The following is a 22,060-nucleotide window of genomic DNA, read 5'->3' as shown; positions in this document are numbered from 1 at the left end:
TTAGGCAGGCCATGTATGTTTAGAAATTTATCCGTTTCATCTAGGTTTTCCAGCTTTTTGGAATATAAGTTTTCATAGTATTCACTGATGATCTGGATTTCATTGGGGTCTGCTGTAATATGTCCTTTTTGTCTCTGATTTTATTGATCTGGGCCTTCTTTCTCTTTCTTTTGGTTAGCTTGCCTAGGGGCTTGTTGATCCTGTTAACCTTCTTAGAGAGCTGTCTCTTTGTTTTGGTTGATTCTGGGCATTGTTCTTTTAGCCTCTATTTTACTAATTTCTGCATTAGTCTGTACTGTCCTTACCATCTACTGGATTTGGGGTTGACTTCTTGCCCTTCTAGAGCCTTGAGGATATCATTAGGTTGCTCATTCATGATCTCTCTGACTCTTAATGTGAGCGTGTGTAATCACAAACTTTCCTCCTAGGACTGCCTTAGCTGTGACCCAGAGGAGCTGGGAGGCTGTACTTTCTTTTCATTTGTTTCTAAGAATTTTTAAAATTTTGGATCTTTTCCTATTTATTACTTATTTTACTGTTCTTATGATAAGGAAAAGTTATATTCTTATAATTAACTGTATTCTAATATAATGTCCTTGTAAGCTTAGGCCATTTGAAGTTTTCCTAACTAGTGATATAGATGAGAAACTAAGAAAATGGAAAATTCACCAAATGGTTTAATAAAGCACCTGGTCCAATTAGTCCAAGAAATTGACACGTAGATCACACATGTCAGATATCTAAACTTCTGCCATCTGTTCTTGTAAACTGCAACAAGTGTTTGATCAATTCCTAGCCCAATTAGCCTGGCCTAGCTATAGATCAAAAGGCACAGATGTCCTGACCCATGCCTGGGACATCTACTTTGTAAGCTATGATGACCGAGTGAACTCAGGAAGAAAATTTCCTGAGATAAAATGGCCCATCATGAAAAGAAACACAGGGCTCAGGTGCCAGCCATAAAAAGATGACATAAAAGACCTGTTTAACCCCCATCTGTACTTCTGTTCGGGGTCCAGAAACTCTTGAAGCCTTTGTTGCTGGTTCTGGGACCTCATGCCTGAGAACGAACACACAAGCTTTCCAACTCTCTCCTGGGTAAACACTTGATCTCTGAGCTGTTGGAAGAATTTTTCCTTACCGGTTACTCATCCCCTTCCCGACTGCCCTATTGCCTTGCACATGCTCATCTCTCATCAGTCTCTAGCCGTAGTTATAGTGGTTAGCCCATTATCCTTGGGACATTTACAACCTTTTTTACTTACTAGCCACCACCCTTCCCTTCTCTGATTCAATGCCCTTTCAATCTGCTCTTGCAGATTCTCTTGTTGAGATGTGATTTCTATCCTCAGTCTCTAGAGTCAGGGTGACTTGCTTCAGTCAACACGATATTATTTGCAGGCATGATGCGCATGTAGCCATGGCAATCACCCATGTTGGGTCTTGCTTTCTTGCTCTGTTCGTTACCCTGAGAACAAACATGATGTGAAGAAACCCAAGCTAGTCTGTTAGAGGATTAGAAGCCACATGGAGAAAAAGAGAGGTCTCCAGCTAACAGGCAGAGCATCACTAGACTTGCCAATGAGGCCATCTGGAGCCAGATAGCCTTCCCATCAACCTGGTATCTGACTACAGATATGTGAGTAAACTCAAAGGCCTCAGAAGAATTGCCTAGCTCTAACTGTCAGTCCACAGATTGGTGATCTAAATAAATAGTTAAAAACTCCTCTACCTCTAGCTGGCCTGGAACTTGCTATATAGATCAGGTTGGCCTCTAAGCCACAGAGAGCCGCCTGCCTCTGCCACCTATTGTGGGTTCTCTCTGGTACTTAAGTTCCGTCTTCTGTTATTTGGTTTTTGTGCTTCAAAGACAGCAATACTTCAGGAAGATCAGCAGTAATTATAGTTCAAATATAGGCACATTACAGTTTTCATATCCTCTTTTTCTCTTCTTTCTCCAATAATTTCACCAGAATCGACTGTATCATATTGCCAAGTATTGTAATTATTGGTTCACAGTAATAGGATTATGTAATTGTTACATGGCTGAAAATGGCCCTTCTAGGAGTTACCCTTTCCCACCTATTGTGGGTTCTCTCTGGTACTTAAGTTCCGTCTTCTGTTATTTGGCTTTTGTGCTTCAAAGACAGCAATACTTCAGGAAGATCAGTAATTACAGTTCAAATATAGGCACATTACAGTTTTCATATCCTCTTTCTCTCTTCTTTCTCCAATAATTTCACCAGAATCGACTGTATCATATTGCCAAGTATTGTAATCATTGGTTCACAGTAATAGGATTATGTAATTGTTACATGGCCGAAAATGGCCCTTCTAGGAGTTACCCTTTTCACTGAGTGCTCTCTAGCTGTCTGTTCAGTCACATGACATAGAAATTTCCTGGCTTACCTGAGACTTGAAGTAAGTTTCTTGTGGGGTGGCGAGCACGTCTGCAGATGCGATGTCTAAGTGCATGAGTGTCTGGCGAAAAGAAGGCCGGTTGCGAGGTTTACTCTGCCTAAAAGTAGAAGACAGCATGCATCTCAAGGTTCGTACAAGAGAGTGAGAGTTTTATTCTGCCTTAGGAAACACATTTTTATCCCAAGAATGGTTAAATCTCAGACAGTTCAGGGGTACTGAAGGCAAGAGGAGAACATAATTAGGACAAACACCTACTTACGAAATGGCAGTCTAGGGTGAGAGGCTCTGGTGATAGTCCACTAGGGCCGGTAAAGTATTAATAGTTACCATTCGTTACTGTAGCGTACCAAATTCTTCATTTACATTTTGCTTAGTCACAACACACTCTAGATTAGGTGCTGGCTGTATATTACAGTGACACGTGCTCCCGGTTTACAGATAACCCAAGGTTCTCAAATTCATGGCTCCTGATTCCACCACTAGGTGGCGCATTCCAGATGCACAGTAGACCCCTCTGCTGTTTCAGAGGAAGAAAGTAAAAGAGTAGTAGACGTAGGCTTCCTACCATGTCTGTTTCATAAGGATTTTGAATCCATCTGGGCAAGTGGAAGGAACCGGGAGGTGCAGGCTGTTGCTTCCAACACCCCAGATAATGGCTGATGAATCTACATCTTTGTAGGGGATCTCTCCTGTCAGAAGTTCCCAAAGCACCACTCCGAAAGACCTGCAGCAGCAGGGGCACAGAGAGAGGACACTTCAGAGCGGCTGCTTTGTATCTCGGTTCTTCAGTTTAATCAAACCCATATATTTTATATTTTTAAAATATGAATATTTTTCTGAGAAAAACAAGAATTCAATAAATATCTGAATTAGAATGAATGAAGGGCAATCAGTGCTGCTAAATATTAAATTTCTTACAAGGCTGGGCAGGTGGCACCTGCTTCCGATTTCAGCACCCAGAGGCTAAGGTAGGAGGATCATGAATTCAAGTAGAGCCTGGGCTATGAGGTAAGTTCCAGGCTACCCTGAGCTGCATGGTGGGACCCTGTCACAATAAAAACAGGAAAGAAAGAGGGAAAGACAAATTACAACACCTTAACAAAGAACTCCGGTGCATCAACAGACCACCATAGCTTGACTGGAATAGAAATAGATTGGAATAGGGCTGGCTAGATGGTCAGTGTGTAAAGGCGGTTGTTGGCAGGCCCGACCTGTGTCTGAACCCCAGGACTTATATGGTGGAAGGAGAGAGCCGACTCCCACAAGCTGTGCTTTGACCTCTGCGCACATGCAGATCCCTGCCACGGTTTTAGATTTTGCTGATGGTGTTCTTGCTGTTGTTTTTCTCCTTCCAACACTTTTTCATGTAATCTAACCTACCGACCTCTCCTTACGTTTTCTAGATTACACGGTTAGGGAAGCTTTCCTCTCTCTGAGTTTTCAAAATTTCCCATGACTTTTCTTTTCGTGTTTTTATGGTTTCATTCTTCACATTTAATTTTGTGTTTCATTTTACTTTATCCTCATGTACGGTATGCTGTAGTTTTGCTTTGCATTTTCTGCAATGCTGCGGGTAGAACGCATGTACACTGAACAAGCACTCTGTCTCTAAGCCGCATCTCCAGCTTGGACTTAATTTTCCCCTTGTTGTCCTCACTAGTTTGTGAATTCAAAGTCATTTCTAGCACATACTCAGTATCTGTTTTATTTCTGGATTTACATCCAAATCTATTTCTTTTTTTTAATTAATTCAGTGTGTGTGTTGTGTGTGTGTGTGTGTGTGTGTGTGTGTGTGTGTGTATACACATGCTGGAATGGAGGTCAGGTGTTAAAGGTACAGTCAATAAATCATTCACTAAAGGGCAAAAATCGGATACACTCAAACAGGCCTAGACTGCAAAGTGCATCACTGACATGGCATTTGATCTGAGTTGTCAATAACAAGTCAACTTATTGTATTTTACTCAAAAAAGTAAGAATTATCTGATAAAGACTTGTATACTAAATAGTCATCTGAAATAAACTTTCAGTTTTCTAGAAAGTTCATCATATTCACTGAGACCCCTCAGAACAGATAATTTCCTGACTGGATATTCGCCCCAGTTCTTCTCCTAACCCTCCCTAGCTGTACCATCTTACTGGGTAGAACCTTAGATAATATGAAACCAACATCAACGAGACTCGAAGAGCACTGAGGAATATTCCAGGGAAGAAAAACATCGAAGGCAGAAATCAGGTGAAAATGGCAAGGGCTTTCTAGGGGCTTAGAGAGTGCAACTCACCATATGTCAACTTTTTCAGATACAGGTTCATTCCGTATGACCTCTGGTGCCATCCATGCAACTGTACCAGCAAAGGACATCTTGGTACTTTTATCGCTGAGTTCTTTAGATGTACCAAAATCTGAAATTTTCACTGCATCTGTGTGAGTCACTAAAACACTTTAAAAAGAGATAAAGACAACATCCAGACCATTAGTACTAATGAAAACTATAGCTCTAAGCAGCAACTGAAGGTTGTGTTCGCTGCCTTTTACCCTGTAGAATTCAGCTTACAATATCCACTGTTCCTGGGACATTAGTCACACCATAGAAACAGCATCACCGATACTTGTCAGGCAGCTTAGCCCCTTCCACTTGCTAACTATATGACTTTTGCCAAATTACTTATTATTCTAAGCCAGTACATTGGAGGTAACACATGTTAAGGTGTTTCACCCACAATTTAAAGAATGCAAAACACCCTCAAGATGGTTTATGCACATTTCTCAAACTACCTTTTTTGTTGTATTTTGTGTGAACTTCATAGGTTTTGCCACAGATGTGTTAATGTGGCGCATTACAGTAGTTACGTCAGACTAAGGAAATGTACTATTACCTTCCTGAAATCATCTGACTCTGAAGGTTTAAGATGTGAACTTAGTTTTTATATTTATTTATTGACTCATTGATTGGTCTTTTTGAGACAGGGTCTCCCTGTAGCCCCAGCTGTCCTGGAACTCACTATGTAGACCAGGCTGGCCTTGAACTCACAGAAATCCACCTGCCTCTGCCTCTCAAGTGCTGGGATTAAAGGCATGTGCTACCATTCCCAGCCATGAGCTTCTTTATTATTATTTTTATTTTACGTGTATGATTGTATTGCCTGCACATAGGTAGGTACACCCGAATGTATGTAAGTGTACCCATGTTGTGCTTTATGCACAAGCATAAGGACCTGTGTTCAGATCCCCTGCACCCACATAGCAGGGCTCAGCAAAACACATCTGTAATCCCAACACTGGAGAGGGGAGGACAGGCAGATCCTGGGGGCTTGCTGGCCAGTCAATCTAGCTGAATCGGTAAACTTCATCGTTCAGTAAAAGACCCTGTCTTAAGAAATAAGGTGGAGAGTGATTGAAAGACGTCCAGGATTGAACCCTGGCCTCCACACATGCACACGAAAGCAAGCTGTCATGATTGGCTTCAGCTGCCAATTTAACTCACTTGGGAAAAGGGGACTCTCAGTTGGGGAATTTCCTCTATTAGACTGACCTGTGAGCATGTCTGTGAGGCATTTTCTTGATGGTTGAGTGATGTGGGAGGGCCCAGCCCACTGTGAGCAGTGCCACCCCTGGGCTGTATGAAAAAGCAGGCTAAGAGGCCAGAGGAGTCAAGTCAGTAAGCAGTTGCTCCTCCATGGTCTCTGCTTCAGTTTCTGCCTCTAGGTTCCTGCCCTAAGTTCCTTCCCTCAAAGATGGACTGTCACTTGGAAGTGCAAGGTGCAATAAACTCTTCCCTCCCCAAGTTGTTTTGGATCAGGGTGATTTATCACAGCAATAGAACCAACCATGCTGCCCAGGGACTGAGTGGCCCCTGAGACCCTGAACCTAGGTGGGCATCCCCAAGAGCCTGTCTCCCCACCCACCAACACCCCACTCGTACTACCCAGGGACTTCATGGGACTTAATCTGACCCCAGGGAGGTACCCTCAGACCTTTTCCCCCAGCCCAACAACACCCATCAGCTTCTGTGCCATCTGGAGACCAGGTGGTGTTCTGTGACCTCAACCCCAGGTAGGGACCCCATCCCAGGCTGGCATCCACCCTAACCACCTCCACCTTAAGATTGGAGTGAGTCCTGCACCCAGTCTACAGGGATGACCGCTTATTCCTCCTGTGAACCCAGTCCTTGCCACCTAAGGATCACCTGTAGAACCCAGTGAGCCCTCCACAGACTTCTGAAGATCAACAGCAAGAATCTTCTAACCCTATGGAAGGTTTACTCCTGGGCTCAGAAGTTACATCTATCCATAACTATGCTGGGGTTATTTCTGACACTCCATTCACACATCTGCATGGAGTTGCTCTAAGACTGAACCCCAGGTACCATTCAACTGGTCCACAACCTGACAAGTTAGGGTAATGGCAAATAAAGTTCCAAATACCCATTTAACAAAGATGAGACCAGATATCCATACCAAGAAACACCAACAACAACCTAACTCCAGATGCCTAGGTCCCATCACAAAACACATGAATAACCAAAATAATATGCCTCCTCCATAAATTAGTACCTCCCATCATAATATTTCCTGAGAAAAGCAACTTAGTTAATGCACAAAACAAAGATTTTAAAAAATATTTTATTTATTATTTTTATTTTTATGTGTGTGCATGTATTGCTTGCATGTATGTGAGTGCACTTGTGTCGTACAATGCTGTGGAAGTCAGAAGAGGGCTTTGGAGTCCCCTAGAACTGGCATTAAGGACGGTTCTTAGCCACCATGTGGGTGCTGGGAATCGAACCTGGGTCCTCTGCAAGAACAGTCAGTGCTCTTAACCATTGAGCCATCTCTCCGGCCCCACAAAACAAAGATTTAAAAATAGTAATTATACACTCAAGGAGCTCAAAGAGATTATGCATAAATTCAGCAATGAAGACCATGAGAACAAAAACAGTTGAATGAAATAAAATAGTTCAAGATAATGAAAATAGAATTTAATAAAGAGATAGAATTTCCTTGACACACATCAATTGATGGTGCAACACCAGCTTCAAGACCAAATAACCACATCGATGGCCAGCACAGTGTATGACATTGGTGCAGTAGTGGCACTTTTATCTTGAGGGGAATCAACAGCTACCTAAGTGGACTAAACACCTATTCATTGGGAGGAAACTCAAGTGTGGTACTGTAAACATAACCAAATACACATGGCTGGAGTGGTCATAGATCTTAGAGAGAACCCCAAGACTGTCACACCCCTAGATTAACATTTCTTACTATGTACAAAATATGTATTCTTATATTTACAGACAAATATCCCAGTCACCACTCATCAAAGAAGCTTATTTTGCACCAGTTGGAGACTATTACCAAGTCTCACAACTGGTCACACACAGACATTGTCTATGAATTGCCCAGGCCTGAACAACACATCTACAATGCAACCTCTACACCTAAGGTGCACAGAACACAGAACAGGGGTAAAGAGGAGGACTCCAAGGAACCTCTCAGTTCTCATAATGAAGCTCCCTCATGCAACAGAGGGCCAGGAACACAAAATGTCACAAATGGCCAAAATGTAAGATTAAGAATCTTCAGAATGCTGGTCCTTGGACAGGACTCCTATATTAAACTTCACCTACCCAGAGCTCAGGGACCATCTCGGAAAAGGGGGCAGAAAGACTGTAAGAGCCAGGGAGGAGGTACATGACCAGTTGGAAACAGAGCCCTACAAGCTCCTGGGACCCTGCTCATATGATTCTATGACAATGGTGTCAGCATACTCAAGTCCCACGCAAACTCAGGCAGACAATAACCCAGCATAGAACTGGGGAAATCAACAGAATCAGCTGAAGACATATTAGCAACTGATTACTGCTAGGTGAAGAAGAACTAATCTTCCTAAAAAAGGGGCTCTAGATAGGCTGACTAGACCTCAGGGGATGGACCGGCACTGGGGAGTGTCTGGGGACACTGACTTGGCACAATGGGCCTTAATACGGATGACAGAGTATATAGGTTCCAGTGGTGGATTAATAATGTGAAAATGCCATCCTACCAAAAGCAATCTATAGATTCAGTGCAATCCCCACCAAAATTCCAGCACAATTCTTCACAGAAATTGAAAAATTAATCTTAAATTTCATATGGACACACACACACACACGCACACACACGCACACACACACACACGCACACACGCACGCACACACACAAGTGTGTCAGGCTCGTTTAAATGTGAAACTCGTGATAGACTGACCAGGCTCCAGCAGATGGACTCACACCAAATGCATTAGGGAACACAAATTTGCTTCTATAGGTCTTAATACACACACACACACACACACACATGCACACACACACGCACACATGCACACACGCACACACACACACGCACACACACACGCACACACATGCACACGCACACACGCACGCACACACGCACACACGCACACACGCACACACACGCACACATGCACTCACACATGCACGCACACACACACGCGCACACGCACACACGCACACACACGCACACGCACACACGCACGCACACACGCACACACGCACACACGCACGCACACACGCGCACACGCACACACGCACACACACGCACACATGCACACGCACACACACACGCACGCGCACACACACACACACACACACACACGATAGCCAGAACAATCCTGAACAATAGAGGGACTTCTGGAGGCATTGCCACCTCTAAAGCTTTACTACAGAAGCATAGTAATAAATAAAACAGCATGGAACTGGCATAAAAAGCAAACACACTGATTAGTGGAACAGGATTGAGGACCCAGACATAAGTCCACACACTTACAGCCAGCTGATTTTTGACAAAGAGAAAAAGAAAGAGAAAATATAGCATCTTCAACAAAGGGTTCTGGTCAAATTAGATAGCTACATTCAGAAGAATGAAACTAGATCCTTATCTCTCACCCTGTACAAAACTCAACTCTAAATGCATCAAGGACCTCAACGTAAGACCTGATGCCCTGCATCTGACAGGGGAAGGTAGGGAACACCTAGAATTTACAGCCACAGTAAAGGACTTTCTGAATAGAACCCCAAGAGCATAGGCATTAAGACCAACAGTTGGCAAATGGACCTCATGAAACTAAAAAGCTTCTGTACAACAAAGGGCACCATCATTTGAGTGAAGAGGCAACCTGTAGAATGGGAAAAATCTTTACAAACTATACCTCTGACAGAAAGTTAATATCTAGAGTATACAAAGACCTTAACAAAACTAAACACTAAGGAAACCCACAACCCAATTACAATTTGGGGCAAGGAACTAGAGTGCACTCAAAAGATGAAATAAAAATGGCTGAGAAAAAATTTTAAAAATGTTCAACATCCTTAGCCATCAGGGAAATACAACACTACTTTAACATTTCATCTTATACCTCAGTCAGAATGGCAAATATTAAAAAAAAAAACCAACAAAAGCAAATAATGACAAATGTTGGTGAGGATGTGGGGAAAGGGGAACATTTAATCATTGCTGGTGGGAGTGAAAACTGGTGCAGCTAATGCGGACATCAGTGTGGAGACTTCAAGAAGCTAGAAATGGATCTACAGTATGATCCAGTCATACCACTCTTGGGCATATACCCAAAGGACTCTGTATCTCACTACAGTGAGAGATTCCTATTCATGTTCATGGCTGCTCTACTACTCATGGTAGTCAAGAAACGGAAACAACTTAGATGTCCATCAGCCGATGAATGGATAATGAAAATGTGGTACATTTAACACAATGGAATATTATTCAGCTCTTAAGAAAAACAAAATTAGGAAATTCACAAGTAAATGGATGGAACTGGAAACTATCATCCTGAGTGAGGTAACCCAGACTCAGAAAGACAAGCAGTGCATGTTTTCTTTCATATGTAGATGCTACCTGCTTTAGATACGTATGTTTCACTGGAAAACCCAGAAGTCAGGAAACTAGTAAGGGACCATGGGGCGGTGGTGGGGGTGTGTGTGTGTGACTTTCAAAGGATGGGAGATAGAATGCAGTGATGTAAGTGGGAAAGGGAAATAAGGGAACAGAAAGGGTTATATGGGGTAGGGGATGGGAGGGCGGAGTAGGGGAGGGCGCATAGGGAAGGAGAACTAACACTAAAATTCATATGGAAACCTACTACTATAGAAGCTTCCCAAAATATATACATGTAGAGTTTAAATGGAGTAACCCTGTAACAGGGGGACAGTGCTCCTACTAGACACTATAGGATAGCAAATAACAAAGCCCAGTGCCAGAAATGAGTTAGTTCTTTTGGACTTGTTGGCTGCAGAACTCCAAACATTACTGGCTGGTGCCATTGTGCTTGGTTACTCTTCAGAACGTAACAGTAAAACCCTATTTCTGAAGACACTACATACTTGAGTTATAGGACATGCAGAAGTCAAGCTGGTCCTGACCTTGAAGCTTCAGCCTTACTGACTAGCTTTCATAGTTCTGGAAGATGCTATGCATGGTACTGGAAGAGAAACGTAATAGTCCATCTTGCTAATCTAAAAGCTACAATTAACACTGGTCTGGCAAGATATGCCCATGGGTGCAATAGTGGCATGAATATTATGAGAGTAACCAAACACTTTTTTATTGGATTTAAGGCTGCCCCACAAGATGGAACCCATACCTGGCACAGTCATCAGGGCCAAGAACCCGTGATCAGACAGGTCATAGAGCCTACTACTGCTATTCTGCTAAATGGACATAAGATTAAACAGACTGCTTATACCCACAGATTAATGCATCTGTCAACCCTCATCCAAGAAGCTTCTTTAAAAAATTTTTTATTTACTTTTACTTTACGTGTATGAGTGTTTTGCCTGCATGTATACAAATGAACCACTGGTGTGCCTAGTACCCATGGAGGTCAGAAGAGGGCATCGGATCCCCTGGAACTGGAATTAAGGAGAGTTGTTAGCCATGGCATGGGTGTTGGGAACTGAACTTGAGTCATCTGGAAGAGCTGTGGTTGTTCTTAACCACAGAGCCATCTCTCCAACTCATGAGAAACTTCTTTTAGCAGTAGATGGCATTTGACAGAGTCCCACAACTGGTTAAGGGGCAGAGAGTAAGAGACTAGGGAGTGCTCAGCCCTAAATGGGACACCTGTGTCACACCCTTTCCCTCAGGGCTGAGGGACCATTGTGGAAGAGGGGACAGAAAGAATGTAGGGGCCAGAGGTGGTGGATGACGACAATGAAACAGTGTTTTCTTGACACAGCAGGGCAGTTGCACGTATGAACTAAGAGCATTTGTGACAGCATGTACAAGACCTGTGCAAGCTCAAGCCTGACAAAATCCAGCATGAAGGAGGAAGGAAGGCATGAAGTCTCACCCTAGCTGAGGAGCTATTGGTAATTTATAACTGTTGGGAGGGGGAGAGTCGGTTTTCTTTAAAGGTGTATCCCCTAGTAGGTTGACTACTCTCCAGGGGATGGTCCCACACCTAAGAGTATTTGGGCATCACAAATTGGACTTGATGGACTTGAAAAACAAAAGAGGACATGAAGTTGGGGGGCGGGTAGGGAGGTGGCGATGGATTTAAGAGCAGATGGGGAAGGGCTTTGAATATTATCAAAATACATTGGATGGAGTTTTAGAAGCATTAATAAAAAATATATTTTAGAGATCTCCTTGTAGCCTCAGCTGGCCTGGACTCACTAGACCAGTTGGCCTTAATCTCACAGAGAACCACCTGCCTCTGCCTCCCGAGTATTGGGGCTACAGATATGCACCACCATCTCTGGCAGAAAAAATATTATTTAAAAAGAGAATAATAATATCATCATATTTGTCTCACGGCTTTTGCCAGGATCAAAGATGATACAATAATTGGTATAAAAACTGTTGCAAACAATGAAAGCACGACATAATCATGTTTTTGCTGTTCCTGATTTCTTTTTTAAGTCAGGGTGTCATGTAAGCCAGCTATGTAGATGGGGCCAGATTTGAACTTCTGACATTCCTGCTTCTACCTCCTAAGTGCTGGGATTACAGATGTCTTCCACACTACATCTGGCCAAATGTGGGTTTTTGTTGTTGTTGTTGTTCTAACTTTTAAAAATGTATTTATTTTAATTTCATGTATGTGAGAGTTTTGCCTGTATGTATGTAAGTGCATGAAATGCCTGAGGAGGCCAGAAGAGGGTGTTGAATCCCCTGAATCTGGAGTAACAAACAGCTGTTAACCACCATGTGGGTGCTGGGAACTGAACCCAGGACCTCTACAGGAGCAGCCAGTGCTCTTAACCACTCTCCAGCCCCCCAAATATGTTTTTGAAAACAGATTACTCCTTTTCTGCTTCTCTAAACCAAAATGTGCTGAAGAAATAATGTTTAAAAATAGGAGCTACATGGAAAGCTGCCATTTTATCAATTCCTTTCTTTCATACAGTGTTGGGAATTGAATATATACTTCTTCTGAAGTGATTATCAGTTACCAAGGAATCATTTTGGAAGTAGAAGTTACTAGAAATATTTCTGAGGTTTAAATAACTATTTTTCTTATGACCACTGTGAACCTTACATCTGCTTATTTCTTCCTTTGTTAGACTCAGAAGCTCAAAGCCAATTTGTAGTCTACCTCAAACAACTTACAGAATCTTATGGCATACATTTTGTGGCCAAGCCCCTCTGCCCCCTCCCCTCCTTCTCTCCCACTACCTCTGTCCTGGTATTGGATCCAAGCAGTCTACCCCTGACCTGCATCTCCAACCCTCCTCTCTTTCCCGTTCAGCCATTTTTATTCTGTTGCATTATACATTATACATCTCAACTGCAATGCTAACGGTACATAAACAGAATTACCCACTGTGCAACTGAGAAGGAATTGAAAGTCTGATGTCTGAAAACTCCACTGTGTTTGATAAAAATTCCTTATTTCAAAATAACAAAACAAAATATGTTCAAAACGAGGTAGAACTCACTTAGGTGACTTAAGATCACGATGAATAATTTTATGGAGGTGCAAATAATTCATTCCACTTGCGATTCCCATGGACCAGTCCACCAGCAAACGAGGCGTGATCTTCCTGCCAGCTCGCAAGACCTCATAAAGTTGTCCGTGGGCACAGTATTCCATGATGATGCAATAACATGGGGCCTGAGTACAAACGCCCCTTTCAAGAAAGCATAGATGCACATGAACACAGACTAATACATGTACATGCAAATTTATACCTTAAGCATATTTAATAAGGGCTGATTCTCTATCCAAATGACATTAAAATGCCTATAGTAATAGGGCCCGATTCATGGATAAGCACAAAAATCTTTCTGGCTCATGGGTTTCTCCAGCATATATATGGACAATTCTGTTTTGTTCTCCATCCAGACAGCAATGTGCTATTCTGGTGGTTGTATGTGATATCACTGTGTCCTGGGAACAAAGTAGCCTTTTCTGATACGTGTACAGGCTGGATGCTCTGTTCTTTTAGATCATTAAAATAATTTAAAATTTTTCTTTTTAAATATAGATTTTACATGCAATGTGCAGAGCATTCAAATAAAACATTAGTGTTTTTATTATTACTTGTTGATTTTTTTTTATTGAGTTTTTGTACATTTAATACAACTGAGACAGTCTCCCTGAAGCCCCAGCTGGCCTGGCATGCACCACCACACCCAGCTACTTACTGAATTTTAAATTACTCAAATTTAAAGTAACTAAACTGAGGACCAAAACAAAACAAAAAAGACAAGGGAATCAATTTTCTGTCTCTACATGTATTCTCTGAAAAATATTTCTGTTTAGGATAAAAATAACATTATGTAACATTATATATCTATGCAGGCTATAGTTCCATTAATTCCTGTATCTTCCATGAAGCTTTTCCTGATTATTCAAGTCCCAAAAGATTTTTCTCTCCTCTAAGTTCTTATGACACGTGGCAGCCATGAGTTTTTTATGTGAAAGTTTTCTCTGCTCATCCAGAATACAGACTCTTTAAGGGGAAAGGTTCTTTTTGTTCTGTATTAGGCCTGGAGAGTTCCAGCAAGTCCTTGACATGTTTCTTAGGTTCAGCTTGGCTTTCACAGCTGACAAGGCCTTCACCATAACAGACATGGGGTGGGAGGAAAGAACTAACAAGAAAGTTGTCATTATTTCTAAAGCATGTGTTTGGTTTATTTAATCTGCCTGAAATCATTGTAAGATAGACATTAGCTCTTCCATGTTTGCAAGTAAGAATCAGGGTAAAAAGGAGTTGTTTTAATCATAAATAACCCATACAATTAATAGTACCAGACCTTTAAGATTCAAACCTATCTAACTTCAAAGCCCAGGCTCTTTCCTCTCACTCCATTAAGCTGGCTCCCTTTTTGCTTTTAAATTTCTACATAAACAGTCATACTGGGGATTCCTGTCAATACTATCAGCTCATAAAACTGGAAATAAGTTAGCTTTATTTCACCGTTTTTGTTTTCCAGAAGAAAGATTATCACATGCAACTCCTGAATCCACCTCTTAGGTGTGCTCGGACTCCCTTTAAAACTTTCCAGAGATTCTGACTGAGTACTTTAGACAAGACAGTGCGGTAAGGTCTTCAGGCTGCCCTTCCTGTTCCGTCTCATTGGCTGCTGGCAGTGGGGAAAGGATTTGAAGCTGCAGTCTGAGGCCCTACCGTGGACAGACTGAAGGCAGACAGTCACTTGGCCTGCCTTGATGCTCTAGCCAAATGCCAGGACACTGTCCCCACTCTTCTGTCATGCTCTAGCATGCCTAGAATTGATTTTTACTGGAACTTCTTTGAGTTTTAGGAATGTTTGGAGCACAGGTATGCAACAAACAGAAATAGATAATTTATGATTACATAGAAATTATATCTAAAGCAGGAATAATGAAATGTGCTTAGACTATAGGGATAAATATGTCTGAATGGACTTAGCTTCCTTCTCAGCTGTGTTTTAACTTAAAAATATTGTGTTTGTTATTTTATTTTATATGTATTGAGTGTATTGCTTGCATGTATGTGAGTCCACCCGTGTGGTGCAATGCCACGGAGGTCAGAAGAGGGCTTCGGATTCCCCTGGAACTGGAGTTAAGGACGGTGGCTAGTGGGTGCTGGGAATGGAACTCGAGTCCTCTGCAAGAGCAGCCAATGCTCCCAACCACTGAGCCATCTCTCCAGCCCGTTTTAACTTCTTACACAAATAGACAGAAATGGTCCAACACTGACATCTTATAAACTTCTCGTCTGTCTTGGAAGAGTGAGAAGCAGTCGTTCCGTGAGCGCCGGTTACACCAAGGCTTCTGAGCGGCTCTGCACAGCTTTCTCACCACTTCCCACCGCTGCCTTTTTGTCTCTTGGCACTGAATTTTCAGTTTTCTTTAAAGATCACCAAAAAATCAGAAGAAAAAGACTATCGTATCCTTATCTTGCACTTTCCTTTTGTGTGTGGCTCTTACTAACTTCAAAAGAAGCTAAAAGCACAGAAAAATGTATTAAAATCCAATCATGGCTTCATTCTTCCAGAAAGTCTTGAATGTGACCCATTGGCCAAACAACACGTGGTACAGATGGCTGCAAGTATAACACTGCACAATGCCCCCAAGAGCGTGGTGTATTCGCAGGAGTTACAGATTCACTATTGTTAGCTGTGTAGAGGTAGAGACTATTCAAGTATTTTCAGCTTTAGGAGCTGGGCACCAGAACAGCTAGACATGCCCAACAATGCTGAAAGCTGTCCACCAGGCTGGACAGGTGAGGTAGGTAAAAACTGATGGGAAAAGGAAGAAGCAAAAGGAAGGCAAAGCACAGCACCTCACTCTAGCTCTTAGAGTACATTTTACCTTCTGTTACCCAGGACATGCTCCTGGAAAGGTCTCTTACCTGGACACACAGCCTAAATCATTTCAGGAAGCCCAAAGACCCATTAAACACAATTCTGCTGATTGGTATCTTATAACTCTTGGCCTATTCCTCCATGTGGGAGGGCACACATTGCAGAAAGTAAAGTCACTTCAGTGAAGGAAAATGGAAGAAAGAAGGTGGTCTCCATTTGTCAGTCTACTTAGAATGATATTCTCATTATCTTTGGAAATTTATTATCATTTCAGGAAGCCCAAAGACCCATTAAACACAATTCTGCTGATTGGTATCTTATAACTCTTGGCCTATTCCTCCATGTGGGAGGGCACACATTGCAGAAAGTAAAGTCATTTCAGTGAAGGAAAATGGAAGAAAGAAGGTGGTCTCCATTTGTCAGTTTGCTTAGAATGATATTCTCATTATCTTTGGAAATTTATTGTATTGGGAAAATGGTAATTACTCTTTCTAGCATTTCATTTCATCACACATTCTCCTAGCTCCATGAGGGTGGTGGATGACAGAATCGGGAATCGCTGAAGCTCTTCCCCATGTGTACTGTACAAGTGTCTCCCTACAAAGCTACAGGTCACTTCAGTCCCAGTGTTCCAGCTGCTCTTCTGTTGTCTTTCCCTTACCAGGAGGGTGTCACAGGGAACCAGAACTTGACCTTAGCCCTCATCAAACCCATTCTGCAAACGCTGCACCCAAGAATGAATTTTATCGCCTTTTTTGGGGATATGATTCCAACTAAGACTTTTCAATCACGTGATAATCTTAGCTTCATGATACAGGGGGAAGATTCCTTGGGCCTGCTGAGGCTATTCCACAGGAACCTGCCCCTGTAAGTTACTATTTAAGAAGGGCTGTTAATAGAAACTAATAAATTTGTATCACGCAGGAACTAGTTATTCTCTAATCACTTCAGATGCTAACACTTTTTTTTTAAAAAATGAATTTCAGGGGGCTAGAGAGATGGTTCAGGGGTTAAGAACACTGGTTGTTCTTGCAGAAGACCCGGGTTTGAATCCCAGCACCCACATGGCAGCTAACAACTGTCCATAACTCCAGTCCCAGAGGATTCAACAGCCTCTTCTGACCTCCGTGGGCATTGCACAACACGGGTGCACTTACCTACATGCAGGCAATACATTCATACACATAAAATAAAAATAATAAAAAATTTAAAAAATGAATTTCAGGATGTTTTTCAGAGTTTCATGAAGCGATCTCTGTCATCCTATTGATAAATGAGGATGATGTGCGAGGACCTACTTCCTCCTTCTCTGGCCCATATGCATCCTGTTCAAACTGCACATGCTCTAGCAAAATGAACTCCTAAATATGTTTAAGGACATGATTCAAATATAATAGTTCCATAGGATCCTATCAAAGCATCTAGTGCAGAGCCAAGTCTATCAAGTGTTTTAAAAATGTCTTTCAAAGCAGGAATTTATGTAAGTATAATGGGGAAAAGAAAGCAGCTCTATTTCTTTAAAAAACAAAACAAAATTAAACAACAACAAACCAATCTCTCCCCGCCAAACCAACCAATCAACTAGCCAACCAAATAAACAAATAAGCCCTCGACCTACTTGAATGCGATGATGTTAGGGTGCTTCAACTTCCTCAAATGCTTGATATCGGTCTCATTTTGTTCTCTCACTTTCTTGATGGCCACCTCTTCTGCTCGGAATTTCCCCAGAAAGACAGCTCCTTGGGCTCCACTTCCCAGCCATTGCAGTTCAGAGATCTCCTCAAATGGCACTTCCCAAGTATCTAGGCACACAAGTGAGAAACAAGCTCAGAATTTGTTCTGGGAACATTGTACCATTCTGAAGGTGCCACCATCACCTCATCTGGAATGACCTGTAGCTTCTGATGCACACCAAAGATGTGACCATTCTTTGAGCTTTGGTACTATAGATCATATATTTCACTTGTATTCATTTTAACTGATAAAAGCAAGCAGTTGCAAGGTGTCCAGAGACTTTCTTCCAAAAACTCACATCCTGACACTCCTGCAACCCTTCCTCCCCACCTTAACCTTGCATGTTCAGTCAACTTTCTTTTGCCTCTACATTGCCACACCAGACCTCTTGGCTCAGACTCCCCACTGCTTCCTGATCCTTTGCACCCAGACCAACCCAATTTCTCATTCTAGTCCCCTAGAGCCCTCAAAGCCTGTCCCTTCCTCCACCTCACCTTTGCACACCTGAGACCAGCCTTCATGCCTGGTTGGCCCAACTCCCAACCTTCCTGAGGCTAGCATCTTTCCTGGGTAAGTTTGACCCTGCCTACTGTACCTTGACTCCTACAAACCCATTCACCCTTCCAGCTCTCCCACCCTGGCTCTTCTCCTAGCATAGGCACTGGGCCATTTCTTCTCTTGGCACCCCAGACCTCTGGACTACCCTCTTGGCCCAGACTCCCCACTACTTCTTCATCCTTTGCACCCAGACCAACCCAATTCCTCAATCTAATCCCCAGAGCCCTCAAAGCCTGTCCCCTCCCCCATTTTGCCTTTGCACACCTGAGACCAGCCTTCATCCCTGGCTGTCCCTCCCCCAACCTGGATTCCTGAGACCAGCCTCCTTCCCTGACTACCTGAGAGTCCTGAATCCTACCTCTACCTAGCAATCCTCCCAAATTGTACTGTGCCTGCTGACCAGAAGGATCCAAACCTTAGGAGGAAGGCTAAAAACATTTGATCCTCATCAGACTTGGGCTTCTGTTGGAACTCCTGAGCAGCATCTGGCCCCTCCAATATAAAATCAAAAGAGAAAACCTGAAGCCTAGACCAACCAGCTTTTCATGCCCAACAAGTAAACCACAAAGGCACATAAAATTTACCAGCAGAAGCAGACCTCAACTCAACAAAGGAAGGTTTGAGTCTCACACAAGAATCAGAAACTACAAAAGAAATCACATGTCAAAGTCACAGCAAAAAAAACAACACGAAAAACCCAAATAATATACCCCTAACAAGTACCAACAGTTCTGTACATGAGTACAGTGAGAACACCCTAGAGATAACACAGGACATGGAATTCAAAGGAGCAATTATAAACATGATAAAATAATTCAATGAATTTAAAGAACACACGAAGAAATCAAAGAACTGAAAGAAGGTAAGGATAAATTTCTGAATGAATTCAGAAAAGACTTAGAAATATTGAAGAATATTCAGGCTGAAATGAAGAAGGAAGTGAAACACTCAATAAGCCAATTAGAAATGACAGGAGAAAGCCTCACCAATAAGATGAATGAAATGGAAAACAGAGTATCAAGACTGGCAGATAAAGTGGATGAACTAGACCACTCAAGCAAAGATTACAAAAAGTTTAAGAAAACGCTAGAATGGAATATGGAGGACTTGTGTGGCACCATAAAAAAACCAAACTTACAAATCATAGGCATACAGGAAGGAGATGAAACACAGGATAATGGTATGGACCAGATCTTCAACAGGATTGTAGAAGAAAATTTTCCCAAATTAAAGAAAGACATGTCCATACAAATACAAGAATCACATAGAACACCAAATAGACAGGACCAGAAAAGAAACTCTCCATGACACATCATAGTAAAAACACTAAACATATAGAACAAAGAAAGAACACTGAAAGCTGCAAAAGAAAAACAAGTCACATATAAAGGAAAACCCATCAGAATTACAGCTGACTTTTCAGTGCAAACTATGAAAGCCAGAAGAGCCTGGACCAAAATATGCCCAGGTCTAAATGACCACAGATGCCAACCCAGATTACTTTACCAAGCCAAAATGTCTATTATAGTTGAATGGGAAAGAAATATCTTCCATGACATAAATAGGCTGAAAGAATTCATATCCACAAAACCAGCCCTTCAGAGAGTTCTTGAAGCAGCACAAAGAGCTGAAGAAAGGAATTACTACACCCAAGGGGTAACAGAAAGAAACTTAATGAAGGTATAACTGTGGAAATCCACAGTTACACCAAGAATGTGAACAAAAATCAAAACAACAGGAATCAATACACATCTTTCATTGATAACTTTAAATATCAATGGATTGACCTCCCCAGTCAAAAGACACAGACTAGTTGAATGGATTAAGAAACAAAACCCATCTTTTTGTTGTCAACAAAAAACCCATCTCACTTTCAAGGAAAGGCACTACCTTAAAGGATGGAAAAAATATTCCAAATGAATGGTACTAAGAAAAAAGTAGAAGTTGCAATTCTAATATCTGACAAAATAGACTTCAAACTAAAACTAATCATGGGATAAAGAGGGCCACCTCATTCTGATCAAAGGAACAATTGACCAAGAAGATACTACAGTCATGAACAGTGCACCCAAATTCATAAAAACAGTACTACGGGACTTTAAGACCCAGAAAAATGCCAACTCATTAATAGTAGGGGCCTTCAGTAGCCCATTGCCTCCATTAGATAGGTCAACAGGACAGAGAATTAAAGAAGAGACATCTGAATTAAACAATAGCATACATCAAATGAGCCTAACAGACATCTACTGAATATTCCACCCAAGCACCAAAGAATATACCTTCTATACTTTCAGTGCCCCTTGCAACTTTGTCCAAAATTGACCACATACTGGGGGGGCACAAAACAATCCTCAACAAATACAAAAAGATTGAAATATTTCCATGCATTCTATCAGATCACAATGCAATAAAGCTTAAAATCAACATTAGAAGAAACCTTAGTAACTACATGAACACATGGAGATTACACAACACACTCCCGAATAAAGAATGGGTCAAAGGAGAACTCAAGAAAGAAATAAAAGTACTCCTGGAACTAAATGAAAAAGACAATACAACACAACAAAACCTCTGGGACACGTTGAAAGCGGTCCTTAGAGGGAAGTTTATAAGTCTAAGTGCCTACATTAAAAAATCAGAAAGAACACAAATAAATAACTTAACATTTCAACTCAAGACACTTGAAAAGCATCAACAAATGAAACCTAAACCCAGCAGACAAGAAGAAATAACAAAAATCAGAGCAGAAATTAATGAAACAATAGAAACAAAGAAAACAATACAAAGAATCAACAAATCCAAGAGCTGGTTCTTTGAAAAGATAAACAAGATTGACAGACCCTTAGCCCAGTTAACCAAAAGAAAGAAAGAGCACCTTCAAATCAACAAAACCAGAGATGAATGGGTAAACATCACAACAGACACCAAAAAGATCCAGAACATTATAGGAGAATACTTTAAAAACCTATACATTAGTAAATTTGAAAACCTAAAAGAAATGGATGTGTACCTAAAAGCATGGGAATCACCAAAACTAAACCAAGAAGAGATCAACAGCTTAAATAGACCCATAACACACAAGGAAATTGAAACAGTAATACAAAACCTCCTGAGTAAAAATAGCCCAGGACCAGATGGATTTCCAGCACAATTCTACCTGACATTTAAAGAAGATCTGCATCCAATGCTACTTAATTTATTCAAAAAGATAGAAATGGAGGGAGAACTTCCAAATTCCTTCTATGAAGCCAGCATCACTATAATATGAAAGCCAGGTAAAAATGCAACCAAAAAAGAAAACTATAGACCCATATCCTTAATGAACATTGCAAAAATTCTCAACAAGATAATTGCAAACCGCATACACACACCAAAAAGATCATCCACTATGATCAAGTTTATTCCAGAGATACAGGGATGGTTCAATATACATAAGTCAATAAACATCATAAATCATGTAAATGGACTCAGAGACAAGAACCACATGGTCATCTCGATAGATGCAGAGAAGGCCTTTGACAAAACTTAACATGC

The 22,060-nt window shown here is 41.6% G+C and overlaps 1 protein-coding gene across 7 annotated transcripts in view; it reads right to left on the bottom strand.

Moving 5' to 3' along the window:
- The window catches only part of Map3k13 (mitogen-activated protein kinase kinase kinase 13), a 177,926-nt gene that overhangs the window by 20,497 nt on the left and 135,369 nt on the right, over positions 1-22,060 (bottom strand). For 6 of the 7 annotated variants that reach the window (XM_029562655.1, XM_029562656.1, XM_029562653.1 and 3 more), the window contains 5 exons: positions 17,853-18,036; positions 13,378-13,569; positions 4,704-4,862; positions 2,987-3,145; positions 2,410-2,518 (listed from right to left, as the gene is read on the bottom strand). In XM_029562655.1, coding sequence (XP_029418515.1) covers positions 2,410-2,518; positions 2,987-3,145; positions 4,704-4,862; positions 13,378-13,569; positions 17,853-18,036 — 803 coding nt within the window. The remainder of the gene's footprint in view (positions 1-2,409; positions 2,519-2,986; positions 3,146-4,703; positions 4,863-13,377; positions 13,570-17,852; positions 18,037-22,060) is intronic. The other variant, XM_029562658.1, reaches the window with a different exon arrangement.

Source organism: Nannospalax galili, unplaced genomic scaffold (genome assembly GCF_000622305.1).
Source record: "Nannospalax galili isolate Female #2095 unplaced genomic scaffold, S.galili_v1.0 scaffold315, whole genome shotgun sequence".
Taxonomy (NCBI): Eukaryota; Metazoa; Chordata; class Mammalia; order Rodentia; family Spalacidae; genus Nannospalax; species Nannospalax galili.
Note: the sequence above shows the minus strand (reverse complement) of the source record. Positions and strands in the feature narration are given on the sequence as shown.